This window comes from Callospermophilus lateralis, chromosome 3, assembly GCF_048772815.1.
Source record: "Callospermophilus lateralis isolate mCalLat2 chromosome 3, mCalLat2.hap1, whole genome shotgun sequence".
Classification (NCBI taxonomy): domain Eukaryota; kingdom Metazoa; phylum Chordata; class Mammalia; order Rodentia; family Sciuridae; genus Callospermophilus; species Callospermophilus lateralis.
This window is the reverse complement of record NC_135307.1, coordinates 144,358,431-144,374,586: the sequence shown is the minus strand read 5'-3', so window position 1 is coordinate 144,374,586 and position 16,156 is coordinate 144,358,431. Positions and strand designations below refer to the sequence as shown.

At 43.2% G+C, this 16,156-nt stretch overlaps 1 protein-coding gene across 1 annotated transcript in view; it reads left to right on the top strand.

Annotated features, from left to right (window-relative positions):
• Positions 1-16,156, top strand: part of LOC143394831 (protein FAM169B-like) — a 65,053-nt gene that overhangs the window by 12,103 nt on the left and 36,794 nt on the right. The window contains exons 2-4 of the mRNA XM_076849430.2: positions 1,238-1,295; positions 3,833-3,963; positions 6,821-6,920. Coding sequence (XP_076705545.2) covers positions 1,238-1,295; positions 3,833-3,963; positions 6,821-6,920 — 289 coding nt within the window. The remainder of the gene's footprint in view (positions 1-1,237; positions 1,296-3,832; positions 3,964-6,820; positions 6,921-16,156) is intronic.

Below are 16,156 nucleotides of genomic sequence, written 5' to 3'. Positions count from 1 at the left end.
TTTGGAGGTGCTGGGGATCGAGCCTAGGCCCTTGAGCGTGAGAGGCAAGCACTCTGAGCTATATCCCCAGCCCCACACTATTTTTAGAGCATTATGGTGTTCCCCCACCCCCGCCAGTTTGCTGTGATTGGGAGGGTTAATTTATGTGCCTCTCTTCCCAGAGGAAGGAAGGATGTCACCACCACTCTCAGGATAGTCTCCTGATTCCTGAAGCTGTTGGTTCTGAAAAGACCCCAAGGGATCCACTCCTGTGCTCCCTTTGGGCAGTCAGGCATTAGAGCCCTGGGGCAGTGACTGTCTTCTGGAAAGTCCCCACAGAGTCCTTTGAGGATGTTTCATGGCCCCAGCAAAGTAACCTGCAGGGGAAATGATTTCATGGCATGGAAGGAGCAAAACACATTCATAGCATTTCTCCTGACCACACACGACCAGAAACCGTGCCAGGCAACTCTTGGCAGCCTGCAGAAGCCAGGAAGGAGCCTCCCTACCCGACCCACCAGGAGTCAAGCCTCTGGCCTGGTGGCCTCAAATTGGGAGTGCCTGCAAACCCTTTGGCCACAGTGTTCTTCCACTCCCTGGGCACAAGGGAAAGTGACAGGGGGCCTTGCTCAAATTCTCTCTGGGGCTGGTTGAGGATGCTCTTCTGTCGGCCCTGCATCCTCACTGGAGTAGGCTGATCAATGGTCCAGACCTGAGGAATGCGTTTCCCAAAACACAGAGTCAGCAACAGAGAGTAAAAATCAGAATCCATCTCCACTTGCACCTTATGCTGGTGCTCCTGGGGACATCTTGGGAGAGGAAGCTACTGAGGCTGGTTTCTGCGGGATGCACCCAGGTTTCAAGCAGCCCTTTTTCCAGTTTTCCTGAATTCATTGGAATGTTTGCCAGGTCTTTTTGCATACTTGACCAACTAGGTGAAATAAGTAGCAGTTTCAGTGCAGAGCTCAGTTAAACAACCACCTAAATTTACTAAGTGCTTTGTATGGGACAAGCATGGGCAGGGGTCTTCAGAGTAGAGTCTGGGAGTGGGGAGGGAAGTTGTACTCAGGAAGCCCCAGCAGCTCTGGGTTAGGGGGTAACTACTAAAAAAGACCAAGTTGAGGTGTGATTTGGGGGGCCCTACGGACAGAGGGGGTGGCTGAATTCTGTGTTAATTGCTATCCTAGGCTAAGTTGTCACATAAACACAGGACTCGGTGATCCCTAGAGTACTTTCCCTTGCCTTTTGGGATTCCTAGCAAGGAGAGCTGGCTGCATCGGAGGTGGATCTTGTGGATGGAGAGGCAGAAAGAGGCTGTCAGGAGTGGGCACATGAGCCCACTGGGTGCTGGAGGAGATGGGGATGTGGAGGGGTAAGGGTGGAGGAGACCGAGTTGATAGGGTCACTGTCATGATCTGAATGCTGTACACAGATTTTGAAATCAGACAGACCTGGTCTCCTGTCTGATTCTGCTGCTTTCTAGCCAGGTCTTATCCTCGTGAGGCCTGTTTCTTCCTCTGCCAGTTGGAGTTAAGCAGGATTCAGTGAAATGCGGGCAGTGGGACACTGAGCAGCATATTGAGATCTAGAGTCCACAGAACGTTAACTGTGCTGCTATTTTAATTGGTGTGGGTGGAGGGTGGGTGGATGTGGGGGTGGCGAGAGGCTGTTATAGAATGCTGAGACCCTGTGCTAAGTGAGGGATGGATTGGGATGATTGAAGGGAAGTGAGACAGGCTGAGTTTGGTTGGGTAAGGAACTGGATCCCTCTGGCTCCTGAGCTGGGCTCCTGAAGGCCTCAGTAAGGAACCCCAGGGGCTCAGCTTGAGGGCTGCAGGTCTGATTGGTTGCTGGGGGACTTCCTGACTCATCAAGGTAAGGAGGAGTCTGGGGTTCTTTAAATATATTTATGTGTGGAGAGGACACACACACTGACGCTCACACACGTGTGCCTTCTGTAGCAGAGTGTCTTGGTTGTAGTGGCCCACCATCTTTTTAGACAGAGATTTCAAGTTTTCATCATTATTTTACTCCTTGCCTGATGTCAATTCTTTATTTGAGATATTTGAATCAATATAGTTGTAGTAGTAAATTTTTGTGTGACTTTCACCCTGAAGTACTTAAAAAGAAATCAAAGAGTGGAAGAATATACAGTTGTCTTTTGGTGTCCATAAGACTGGTTTGAGGACCAACCCCCTGCTTGGAACCCCAAATTTGTGGATGCTCAAGTCCATTAAATAAAATGGTGTGTTTGCATAGAACCTGTGCAGATCCTCCTGGGGACTTTAATCTTTACATGACTTACTGATACAGTACAAATGCAAGTAGTTGTTATGCTGGATTATTCAGGGAATCATGATGGTCCTTCCATATTCAATAAAGAAGAGGAGGAATAAGGGCAGCAGCTTCTCTGGTAACCATCTTCCCTTATAGGAGGCCCAGAGGCAAATCCAAGGTAAAGATGGGGCAGAGTCCACAGAATGGGGATAGAGCCCTCATCCCACGTGGGGACATGCCAGCCCAGCATCTTTGATTGCTGCAGAAGGAAAATTTGATTGCTGCTGCTAAGTTCTACTGTACGCTCTCAATGTTTGATTCAATAATATAATTTTCCCTCAAATAGAATCATTTTTTCTCCAAAAGTGTGGCTATAGGAAAAAGACACCAGGGAAGACTCAGAGAATAATATGCATGAATTTCTTTGCAAATGAATGCGTACAGTATTCATTTATCTGTGTGTGGGCATGTAGTTATGTACTTCATATGAGTCATTGGAGTCATGGTCTCTTACAAGTTATGGTCTCTTAGTCCCACTAAGGGAGGAATGGGCAAAATCTCATGAACCTGTATGAGATAGAGATCCCAAGTTTCATCCTTATTTTACTCATCCTTCAATAAGAATGAAATTATAGCATTTGCAGGTAAATAGATGGAACTAAAGCATATCATGCTAATATTAATATTTATAGTTAATATTAGCTAGGAAAGTGAGAACCACTCAAACTGGATTTTTAAATTTGTTCTAATTAGTTATACATGACAATAGAATGCATTTTGACACATTGTACACAAATAGAGCACAACTTCTCCTTCCTCTGGCTGTACATGGTGCTAAGTCACACCAGTAGTATAGTCATACATGCATATAGGGTAATAATGTCTGTCTCATTCTACCTTCATTCCCATCCCCACCATCCCACCCCTCCTCTCACGCCCCTCTGCACAATCCAAAGTTCCGCCTGCCCCTACCCCTGCTCCTCACTATGGATCAGCATCTACTTATCAGAGAACATTCAGTATTGGGTTTTTTTTTTTTTGAGGGGGGGGATTGGCTTATTTCACTTAGCTTGATATACTCTAGTTCCATCTATTTACCTGCAAATGCTATAATTTCATTCTTCTTTAAAGCGAAGTAACATTCCATTGTGTATATGTACCACAGTTTCTTCATCTTGAAGGGCATCTAGGTTGGTTTCATAGTTTAGCTATTGTGAATTGAGCTGCTATAAACACTGATGTGGCTGTGTCACTATAGTATGCTGATTTTTAAGTCCTTTGGGTATAAACCGAGGAGTGGGATAGCTGGGTCAAGCTGGATTTTGAGGAAGTCAGCAGCTAGTCTCAGCCCTCCCAATGCTTGCTGTGTTCCTTGCTGCTGTGTTCTCTCTGCTGAAAGTACTCGGGAAATCATTTGGTAGTTTCAAAGAAGTTTCCTAAACAGCCTAACAGGGAATAGGTGAACTTAATTTATTTAAAGCAAATAATCTTTTAGTTTTATATCTTCAAGATATAAGTGACTGTCCCTTTAATGAAAGAATAAAACTAACATCACTTCTTCTCTCCCCCCCAGCAGGCACTTACCCTGTGGATATTTTGGAAGATGACCCCGAGGGGCATCAGGAAGCAACATTGGCTTATCATGCCTCACTTGGTGAAGGAGCTCAGACCTCATCAGAGATTTTCTCTCTTTCCTCTGGGGAGCAGGTATGTGTGCTCTTTCTTGACGGAGAGAGAGTTCTGTCAAATCTAATTTAGAGAAGAAAGTGTTATGGAAAGAACATTCTAGATTTAGGAAAACAAAAACCAAAGACCTATGGAGTGAATACTAAAATAATTCCACCTTGAGAAGCAGAAGGGATCCTCAGTTGGGATTCTGGAGTCCTGAGCGTGAGTCTGGTTGTGCCAGGTAATGAACCAGGTTACCTGTGTGAATCATAGGTTTACCAGTTGCTAGCTGTGTGACCTTGGTTAAGTTGTACCTTCTCTTGTCTTGCTATTTTTCAAATTATAATTAAATAATTATAATAATATTTTATAAAGTAATTAAAAGTGATACAGGGTATAATAAATACCTAGCAGAACCTCAGTTTCCTGATTTGTAAGATGAGGAGATTGATTTATCTATGGTCTGTAAGGTTTTCTTCAGTTCTATCATTTCATAATTTGGAATGAAGCTATGTCATTTATGTTTTTGGGCACTAGTAAGATTGTGTGCATTGTGAGTCGGGCCTTGAAGGGAACAGAGAGACAGGAAAATTGTTTATTCGTTTGGATGGTGGCGTTGTGGGTGAAATTTTAAAACTGTGTAACTTAATAGAGAGTCTTCCCTCCCTGCAGCCAGTAAAAAGAATACCTGTATCTTGGATAGTACCTACGGTAGTTATCTTTCACATTTGAGGCTGATCTTTTGGAAGAGACAAAAAATATTCTTGGTTGAGATCATCTGTAAGATTTCACTCATGGCAGAAATGATTGCTATCTGGCAGGCACAGTTTGTTGAGGGAGACCGGGTGTTGTTTTACTATAGTGCAGTTGTTCCAGAATTAATGAAAACAATGGTTGGTACAGTTACAAACTGTGGCTTTCTTGAGATTTCCGAGATGGTAATTCCCAGTCAAGTCACTCTCAGAATCCAGTTCCCATGGGTGACTTCACGTTGATCTGCAGAAGGTGCTTGTACGCTTTTAGCGCCCCCTCGTGGCCAGAAGCTCTCAAGCACTCTGTCAAGGTTGGGGATTTAGTCACACCCAGCTGAGAGGTGGGCTGCAGGGGTGGGTGGAGAGTGGAGGTTGCAGGGCAATCTAAAAAGAGCCATGAAGTACAGCAGCTAGTCCTGAAGTTTCAGTCATCTGGTTTAATTACACCCATGTTTATGGATTACTTTCCTTAAAATAAAACTCTATACAGACTATGCTCTTTAAGATAAAAAAATTAGTGTTAACAAAAACATAAGACAGTTACTAAAATTAAGTTGTTTTAATGTGATAGAAATGCTGTCATGTCTGTATACCTATTTGCTTCACTCCTTTCTAAAAAAAAAAGTTTTCATGGAAACAATCATTTGATTTCCTGCTATTTTAGTAGTTAATTAAGGGATAGGAGCAGTTTCCTACCGCTAAGCTACAAAATAGCCTCATTAGGAATGGTGTTGAACTGCCTCATTGCTTTTAGCAGGTTTATCTTTTCTTTTTGAATCCGGGGTTTTCCAAAATAAAAAGAAAGATGCAGAAGTGGTTTAAGGCTATATCATGTCATGTCACTTTGCTCCTACATCTTTTCATTTTATAATTGACTCTTTTTCTGGTCTTAGAATTGTTCTGTCACATTTAGAACACAATAGTATTTGTTGATTTTTCTGGTCACAAAACAGTAAAAGCTCACTGTAAGATACTTGGGCACTGTACCAAAGGGTACAGAAAATACAATTGTGCATGGGTCACTACCGGGAACATTCTGATGTATTTCTGTTGGATTTTTTTTCCTGCATACTTAAAAACAACAACAACAACAACTAGGTGAGATCACTCCCTGAATACAATGCTGTATTCAGTAGTAAGTGTCTTTCCAGGTTGATATGATGCCTTCTAAATGGCACATTTAACGGCCTTGTATCGGCCATCTCGGATGAACCGTGCTTGACATAACCTCTGCAGGAGGGCCAGCTTGAGATCTCTTCATTAGAGTGACTTCAGAGATGGGGAGGTACAAGATGTTTATGTGTCCCAGGATTTGTTAAAAAATAGTTCTTTGAAACTGTGGAGGCCTCCTGTAAACTTTTACAAGCAGCCTTCCTGCCTCACTCAGCTGACACATTCTTTTCTAATTTTCTTAACTCTCCTTGGTTTTCAAAATAAGCATGGTAATGGAATGTGTTGACCTTGTGCTTTGGAAGCTGGGAGAAGAAAGTGTGATGGCCACTATGAGGGCTTTGGATGAGGGGCCTTGAGAGAAGGCTCTGGGACAATCCCAGTGTTGGCGACCCCAGTTCCTCTGTCATATAAGCAAACAGGCACCCAGAATTGAGCATCTCTGCTGCAGGGCTGCATGGAGCCCTGGCTAAGCCTGGAGCACCCAGTGAAGTATGTATTTCTTGAGACTGCTTGCAGGGACCTGAGCCAGGGCAGTAGGCAGCCAAAGTGACATCCTGGACTGCTCCTATAGAGTAGTCACTAGGGCTCAGGGAGGATAGCTGATGCTGACTTAACAGATATATGTCTGAGGTGGGTGTGTAGCTCTCAGCTTTTGCAAGCTGAGGCCCAAGGAGGATCAGGATGGAAGGCTGGGGTAGGAAGCATATGGAAGTGAGAGATACCCAGGGCATTTGGCAGGAGAGTGTTTAATCAACTTGAATAGGTGGGCATGTGAAAGTGAGGAGAAAAGTTTTGCAGGTACCCCTTGTGGTTAGCTCAGAATGAGTAAGATTTGCATTTTTATGTTGCCTACATCCTGTTTACCTCCACGTTGTAGTGTTCTTTCAATGAATACTGTGCTAATTGTTCAGCAATTTCCTGTACCCTTAATATGATGAAAGAGCAAAACAGATATTTTATTATTTTTTCAGATTAAACTTGAAACTTCATCCGTTTGCTTTTGTTCTCTGCACCGTGATGAACCTCACCATAAAATACTGGTTTTGGTTAATCCCCAAGACACAAAGACAGGTTAGTAATTATTAATGTGTGTGTGTGTGTGTGTGCGCGCGCGAGCGCGCATGCGCGTGTGTGTATACATGCATGATGCTGGACCTTGCATGTGTTCAGCAAATGCTCCACTACTGAGCTATGCTTCCAGCCCTGGATTTTAAAAATAGGGCTCCTGATTTCGTTGAATGCAATGAATGGAATCAAATGCCTAAGAAAGGATGGTTATGCTCATAGACCAAGTTTAGAAGAACATCAAGGCAGAGCTGGTTTATTTTCAACTTTCAAGAATCCAGTAGAGCAAGTTTATTTCTACACACACACACACACACACACACACAAACACAAACACACTTTTTTTTTTTTTTTTTTTTTGTGATGCTGGGGTTGGAATGCTCTAAGCTTAGGCAAATGCTCTAAGGCTGAGCTGTCCCCAGCCTCAGTGTCTGTATCTTTTTGTATATCTTGCTCACGGTGACAGGATTCAGAGTTACTTTTGGGGATAGGACTTGCTGTTCTTATTAACAGCGCTGTGCAGAACTAGCTGCATGCACGGAATGGGACACTGTTGTTGAATGTTACCACAACCCTGTGAATTGAAGGGAACAGTCTCAGCCCCCATATAGAGGGGAGGACAAAGGTTGTCAAGTGACTTGCCTAAGACCGCACAACTGGAGCATGGGAGGGTGTTTTTTGCAAGGTGATGAGTGGGCCGGGAGTTTTGTTTCTGGTGGTGAAGTTTATGTGATCTGTAACTCATTCATTCTCCTCTGCACTATGGGGAGACCATGTACAACAGACTTTTCAGCTCCTTGGGTTGAAGCCTTGAGAAAGGGCACAGCTGTGCTCTTTTGCATCTGGGGCAGGGGTCAGGGGCTGCTGGCAATGGGCAGAGGGAGGTGAGGAGGAAAGGCTTGTGGGTCTGCCCGAGCCCAGACATCAGTGATCTGAAGAGGTGGCACGTCATTTCTGACTTGATAGGCTTTCACTTTAGATATATTTCTATTTAGCAATTTTCTCTGTGTTTTTTTACATTTTTCATATGATGACTATGTATTGGTGTCCTAACAAGAAATAGTAACTATTAATAATAAACTTTTCAATTAGTTAGCCTTCCTCAAGTGATGTGGTACCTGGTGAAAGCTTGGGTTATGAGTCTTTAACTACATTTTGTCAAGGGTGGGGGCTACCTTCAGCTCTCTGCCTCCTTTGGAGGTAAACTTGTGTGTCTGTCTGAGGTTTATGCTCTATCGGTGTCATAAAGTCCAAGGTGACATCTTTCGGGCAAGCTTTTCAGCATGTAAGCCTGTCCACTTTGCTTCTCTTTTTTGCTAAATGTGAAACCCAAGTGTGCTTAGGTGGGAGTTTTGGTGTGTTGGCAAAGCCTCCTCATTGCTTCTGGACTGGCAGGGGCTGAGCCAGGTATGAGGACTTTCCTATAGGGTTTGAGTGTCACCCATCCAGTCCTGCAGAGACTTCTGTGAACAAAGGGGCTATTAAAACCCCAGGCCTTTGACATAGCCTTGACCTAATGACTTTACTACCAGGTTAGTAAAAGATGTGCCTGCAGGAGTCCCTCAATGCACAGACTGTCAAAAGCTCTAAAAATATTGTTCGTCCATTTTAAGAAAATGTCCAAATATCAGCTGCTCCCCCCACCCTTTTTAGGCATTTAACAATATTCAGGTTATAGATCTTCAACTATAATTTGCATAATGTAAACATACGACTCTTAGAAATCTGTTTCCCATTTGTTCTGGACTTAATTTTTGGTTGCTTTAAAGAATACTCCATAATAAATATTCATAAGCTCTAAGAAATCTCACTGCGGACCCTTCCTCATATGTAATAATACTTTAAGTAAAGTTTCCAAATGTTTTCCTGGTGCTGTGGACTCCACTGTGATTTTGTATGATTTCAAAAAGGTGCTCAGGTGTTCCTGGAGCTTTGTGTTCTTTAATCCAATATTTCAAAGTCCACATGAATTGCACATCCTGTGGCTTGAAAGCATGTCAGGGACCCACTTCACAGCTTTGACAAGTGTGTCACTTCTCCCCTGTGCTTAGCAGTGACTGTGGAGAATGCTATCGCTGGTCCCTTTGTCATTTCCTTCCAGTTCTGTTGCATGCTTGTGTGTGTGTGTGTTTCAGTGGGAGGCATAGGAATCAAACTGTTGGATCAGCCTTGTGTATGAGTAATTTTTTTTTTAAGAGAGAGAGAGAGAGAGAGAGAGAGAGAGAGAGAGAGAATTTTTAATATTTATTTCTTAGTTTTCGGTAGACATAACATCTTTGTTTGAATGTGGTGCTGAGGTTCGAACCTGGGCCGCACGCATGCTAGGCGAGCGTGCTACCGCTTGAGCCACATCCCCAGCCCTGAGTTAATTTTTGATAAGCTGCTTGAATCCACCACTGTAACATCCAGTGACCTTCTGAGCCAATGGAAAACATCCTGGAATTTCGAATTCCCTGATGGCACACAGCTAATGTTCACGGCAGTCTGCTAAAATGTAAGTGGCGAAACGTTTGCCTTTCACTTCTAAGAAACTGTGAAGGTACTTCCCACAAAGGTAATTTGAGAAGGAGTCACCCTTGTCCCTGTTGCTCCTGGAAGGTTTGTTCTTGACTGCTTTTTTGGATAGAGGCTGGTTTTAGGTCCTCTGAAGGGACATGACCAAAGACTACCAGGAACCTCCCTTCTTAGATCACCTCTGTACATCCTGAGGGCTTTGCCTTTCACTTATTTCCCCTGGTTTTATTTCCATTATTTGTTAAGTATTAGTTGATCTCAAGTGTTTGCAAAGATTCAAAAGTAATTCCTCACATCCAAAGAGATGTGACCTTTTTCTGATCCTCGGTATTAAATCATAACCACTTATCCTCACCTTCAAGGTCACCATCAGCTGGTGGCCTTTCGCTTTTCTAATTTCTTCCTTCGTCTGCATATGTAATAGGATGAACCTTGACTGGGAATCCTGATTCTGTTAACTGCCTGCATGTTCTGGATAAATTAGTTGGCCTCTCTGAGCATCAGTTTCTTCATTTGCAAAACGGGGACATCTTACCTACTTCCCAGAGCAGCTATGAGAATGAAATGACTTGTGGCAGAAAATGTGATGCTTTATTACCATCAGGCAGAGTACAGGCCTGAAATGAGCAGGGTTCCCATATTCTTCCACCATGGTACACCTTGGCGTCTTCTTCCCCTCTCCTTGTGTGTTGCGTTAAACCCAGGATTGCAGGGCGGGAGGCCTGCTCAATAGCTTCTGGCCAAACTTTGTCATTTTGAATTCTCATCCTGACACATCTGGTTGACAACTCCATGAATAGGAAGGCCACGTCCAAGGCTATGTAGTCTGTTTTTGAGTTGCCCTAACTATAAGAAGTCAATCCAAAAGCACCAAGTAATCAAGGTGGGCTGGGGAGGATGTGACCTTACCTGGCTTAGAAGATAGTGGCTCTCTTGGAGCAAGTGCAGTGAGTGCCAATAGAGAAGGGAGGTGCTAGTGGGCAGCTGAGGATGCTCTGGGCCAGCTTGATTGGAAGGATCATGTTCCTGCTCATTCAGAGTTTCATTCTTTGCTGCCATAAGATGCTAATCCATGGAGCGTATCAGGGATGGTGAGAGGGCTCAAAACTTTCTAAGCAATACTTGGGGGAACTTGGGCTGTTCTGCTTAATGGAAGGGCCTGGGGGTCTAGAAGTTCATGGCTGAGATCATTAGGACTAGTGTTTTCCAAGATGATTTTAGGAGGTGCAGCTGAATTTCAGAGGGAGAAAAAAGAGTGATTTTTTGAATTTATTTCAATTCTGAATAGATTGCTTTTATTTCTATTCTAAATATGTCATTTCCATTTCCTGATAACGTGCCATTAATGTTTGACTAACATTTATTGACACCTCTTTATAAACACAAAAAGACAGTAGGTCTCCTAGTTGAATGACCTTTGCTGGAAGTGATGTTTTGTCTTGGTCAGATTTACTGTTATCATTACAACATATAATGCTTCTTTGATAGCAGGGATAGTGAGATGACAGGTGCTGTACAGACACATCAGTCATGGAGGTGGTGTCTGGAAAGCTGTGACCTCTACGCCCCAGGATGGTCTGTTCTATTTTAGGACAGCCCAACCATTAGGACATTCTTCATAAGAACCCAAACAAACATGCCCATTTGTCTCCTCCATTGGGATGCCCCCCCAACAGGGCCATCCAGGTAGGTGGCTTCCCTATTGGACAGCTCTTCTCATGTTTGGGGCTAATTGCCTTATCTCCAAAGTCTGTTCATTTGTTTGTTTTTTAGATCACATATCTCTCATTCTCCATTTGTTTTTCCTGTGATGTGGGCTCCACAGTGTCACACACTGGGTCCTTCTTGCAGACCTAGGTTTCTCTTAGAACATGGCATCTGTGGTAGTCAGTTTTCCATCACTATAACAAATTCCTGAGATAATCAGCTTCAAAAAGCAAAGGTTTATTTTGGCCCATAGTTTTGGAGGTTCCAGTCCACCACCTGGAGGACAGGTAGGTCTCTGGTGGGGAGGAGCACATCAGGGTGGAGTGTGTGGTGGAGCAAAACTGCTTCTCTCATGGCCAGCCAACAAGAAAGGAAGACACTAGAGGGAGGGGTGCCTCATTCCTCTTTTAGGACACCCCAGACGACCTAAAGTCTCCTTCCAGGCCACACTTACTAAATGCTCTATCCACCTTCTAATAGCACCATGGGCTGGGGACCAAACCTTTAACACATTCAAGATCCCAGCTATAGCAGCATCCCAATCATGTCATGGGTGCTATAGTGGAGAGGGCCTGAGTTTTGGAGTCACTTAGACCTGGATTCCATTGGCTCTGCCCTTATGAGTGGGTAGCCCTGGTCAGGCATTTGGTGTCAGTCTCTGAGCTTCATCATCCTGCCTTGCTAGGAGGGTGGTGCTGGCCTGGCATCAAGGCATCACCAGTCAGAGTCAGACTCTGTCTTTACGGAGAACCAGGGTGACTCATGGGCGGGTCTCAGTGTGAGGAATGCTAGTGCTGAGAACCGGGAGAACATATGGTGGACAGCAAGAGTATTCTTCACTCTTGGACTGAACACTCTGCTTCCACAAAGCTATCTCAGTTTACCTTGGCTTTTTAGCAGAACCAATGCAAGGTGGACTTGTCTCAGCTGGTGGTCAGCTCACCAGCTACATGCCTGGACCACCCAATCTCTGCTTTCATGCTTGTTATTAAGACATGACTCCACCTTCTTCCAAAATTTGGGTTATTGATCTTCAGTTCTAAGGGAAGGACTTTACTTCTTCTGTTCTCATTACAGGTTCAGCATCCTTAATCCAAAAATTTAAAATCCAAATGCTCAAGAATCTGAAACTTTTTTTTTTTTAAACCAGGGATTGAACTCAGGAGCACTCAACCACTGAGCCACATCCTCAGACCTATTTTGTATTTTATATAGAGACAGGGTCTCATTGATTTGCTTAGTGCCTTGCTTTTGCTGCGGCTGCCTTTGAACTCATGATCCTCCTGCCTCAGCCTCCCGAGCCGCTGGGATTACAGGTGTGTGCCATCGCGCCTGGCTGAACCTGAAACTTTTTAACATGAACACGAGACCATAAGATTCCACATATGCACAAACTTTTTAAAAAATATTTTTTAGTTGCAAATGCATCTTTTATTTAATTTATTTATTTATATGCGGTGCTGAGGATTGAACCCAGGACCTCACACATGCCAGGCAAGTGCTCTACCACTAAGCTACAACTCCAGCCCCCAAAAGTGCACAAACTTATTAAGTATGTTGTATAAAATTACCTTTAGGCTATTTGCCTAAGGTATATGTGAAACATAAATGAATTTCAGACTTGAATCCCATACTGAATATATCTCATTATGCATATGCAAATATTCCAAAATTAAAAAAAAATCCCAAATCCAAAATATATCGGTTCTAAGCACATAGGATAAGAGATATTCAGTTTCTCTACATAAATGTACAAAAACATAAATAAATAAACTTCTATGTAGGAATAAATAGCTTTGTTGAGATATAATTCATATACCATGTAACACATCTATTTATAGTGGTTTTAAGTATATTCTCAGAATTGTGTATCCATCATCTCAATCAGTTTTAGAACATTTTCATTACCCCTGAAAGAAATCTAGCTTCCCTTATTTATCATTCCCTTCTGTCCCTCTATCATCCTCAGCCTTAGGCAACCATGGATCTACTTTCTTGCCCTATGGGTTTGTCTATTCTGAACACTTTCTATAAATGTAATTATAAAATAATGTGGCCTTTCATGTCTGACTTCTTTCGCTTAGCATGTTTTCAAGGGCCATCCATGTCATAGCCTGTTTCACAACTTCATTCATTTTTTATGGCTTAGTATTATTGCATTTTGTAGGTAGATGTACTACACTTTGTTTATCCATTTGTCAGTGGATGAGCACTTGGATGTTTCCACCTTTTGGCTGTTGTGATAATGCTGCTATGAAGATTTATGTACAAATTTTTGTGGAGGTGTATGTCCTCATTTCTCTTGGGAAACTAAAAGTGGAATTGCTGGATCACATGGTAGCTGTATTTAACCTTTTAAGGAACTTCTAGATTGTTTTCCAAAGCTAATGTATCCTTGTCTAGTCCCTCCAACAACGTAAAAAGATTACAGTTTCTCTACATCCTAGCCAACACTGGTTATTGTCTCTCCTTTTGACTATGACCATTCTAGTGGGTATCAGGTGGTACCTTTGGGTGTGGTTTATTTGTACTTCCTGGTGATTTATGACACCGACCATTTTTACATTTGTTTATTGACCATCTTCCTTGAGAACTCCATACAGATCCATTGCCCATTTTTAAAATTAGGTTATTTATCTTTTTATTATTAAATTGGAACAGTTCTTTACATATTCTGGAAACCGAGTCTCTTATCTCTGAATACAAATCTCTCATATCATTTGCAATTTTTTCCCCCATTTTTATGGGTTGCATTTTCAATTTCTTGTGGTATCCTTTGAAGTACAAAAGTTTTAAATTTTTACTATGTCTGATTATTTTTGCTTGCTGCTGTGACTAAAAGATCTGACCAGAACAATTTTAGGGGAGGAAAAGTTTATTTCAGGACTCATGGTTTCAGAAGAATGACTGCATTGACAGCAAGCTCCATTCCTTGGTTCTTGAGTTGAGGCAGAACATCATGGCTGAGTGTGTGGCAGAGGGAAGCAGCTCACGTGACGATCAGAAAGCAGAGAGAAAGACTCTGCTCTCCAGATACAAAATGTGTATCCCCTAGCCACACCCCCAATGAACCACTGCCTCCAGCTGCACCCCATCTGCCTTTAGCCACCACTCAGTTAATCCCATCAGAGATTAATTCACTGATGAGGTTAAGGCTATAACCCAATCATTTCTCCTCCAAACCTTCTTGCATTGTCTCACATGTGAGCTTTTGGGGGACAGCTCACATCCAAACCATAACACTGTTTTTTTTTTACTTGTGCTTCTGGTGTCATATCTATGAAACCATTGCCTGATCCAAGGCTGCAGAGATTTTTGCCCATTTTCCTATTATATTTTACATGGGACTATGATTTCATCTTATTTGAAGAGTAGATCTTTCTTTTTTAAAAATTTTTAAAGTTATACATGGACATAATATCTTCATTTTATTTTTATGTGGTACTGAGGATCGAACCCAGGGTCTCTCACGTGCGAGGTGAGCGCTCTACCATTGAGCCACAACCCCAGCCCCGAGAGTAGATCTTTCTATCCACTCTGGACCTTTGCTAGGGGCAGAAGGGATATTAGGTGAACCAGGCATTGGCTCTAAGACAGGCATTTCCCCCTGACACATTGGTTCACACCTGCTCTTTCTGGTGTGTTCCTGGCATTGCATACTTTCAGGCAGTACAGACTTCAACCTCAGGATTGCATTCCTGGTTTCTAACTGCTGGGATGCAAATTTGCTGAATCTACAGACTAAAGGTAGCTAATGCATGCTTCTCCTTCCACTATTTCCAGCTACCTCCCTCGCTTCTAATTTGACACTTGCCTTTCCAGTGAAGGTATTCCTCTGTGGCCAAGAACACCTGGCTTTCTCCCTCAGTGTTCTCCCCTTGGAGTCTTGCAGCCTCCACCGGAAATTACCTTTGTTTACCACCTTCCCAGCCTACCTCAGTTCGCTCAGTGCTCCCTCCCTCTCCATATTCTTCTTACAGGATTGCAAGGGGTCTGGGAATCTCTCCTTGGTTATGGGGTCCCTTGTGCCCTCCTTTACACTGTATTATCTTTATTTTGGGGGGTATTGGGGGTTGAACCCAGAGACACTTCCACTGAGCTACATTGTCAGCCCTTTTTATTTTTTATTTTAAGACAGGGCTTTGCTAAGTTGCTGAGGCTGTCCTCAAACTTTCCATCCTCCTGCCTCAGCTTCCCAAGCCACTGGATTATAGATGTGCTCCACTGTGCCCTGCTCTACTCTGTAGCATCTTTTTAGCCCAGAACCCTTTCTGGTGACAGCACTCTCTGCAAGCTTCCTGTTGCCCTTGTCAGGAAACTTGGTGATTATTTTGTCAGATTTTCTTTTTTTCAGCTCTCTGGATAAAGTGTATCTGTCTGATATACATTTCCCCCTACAAAACCCAGTGGTCAGATGATCAAAGGGCATGGAAAAGAATATTCCAGATACTAATGAAAGATGGCAAATTGTAATTGAGTCACATGAAAGAGACAGTGCCCCAGTGCCACAAGTTTCTGGAATGAGGAGACTCTTGGGTATTTCTAGGAGTAGAGAGGAACCATCTGTGGTTCCTGCCAGAAAGGTGGCAGTTGGGCTGAATACAGGGCATGAGGTCTGAGAAATTGCCCACTGACAACTTCCCCAAGACCCCTTGCCCTGTCTCCTGGTATCTGGGCTCAATGGTGGTGGTTGCACCTTGTGCTCACAGAGGCAGGCTCCTCTGCCCTGCAGGACTAGTGGCTCTGGAGCTGCAGCAACAGGCCTTCCTTCATTCCAAGCATCTCCCAACCTTGTAGAGTCTAGCCATGAATAATTTTGTCTCTTCTTGAACATTCTCTAGTTTTAGTTCACAAAATCTTTCTATTATAGTCCCAGACCTTGCTTGCATGAAAGCTATGCTGGAAGTTAAAATAGAAGGGAGCCCAGAGTTCAAAAGATGCCTAGTGACACTGCACAGGATTGATGGGACTAGGGCTGGAGGCCGGGATGGTGGCTCTGGATTTCCGTTCTTAGCAGAATG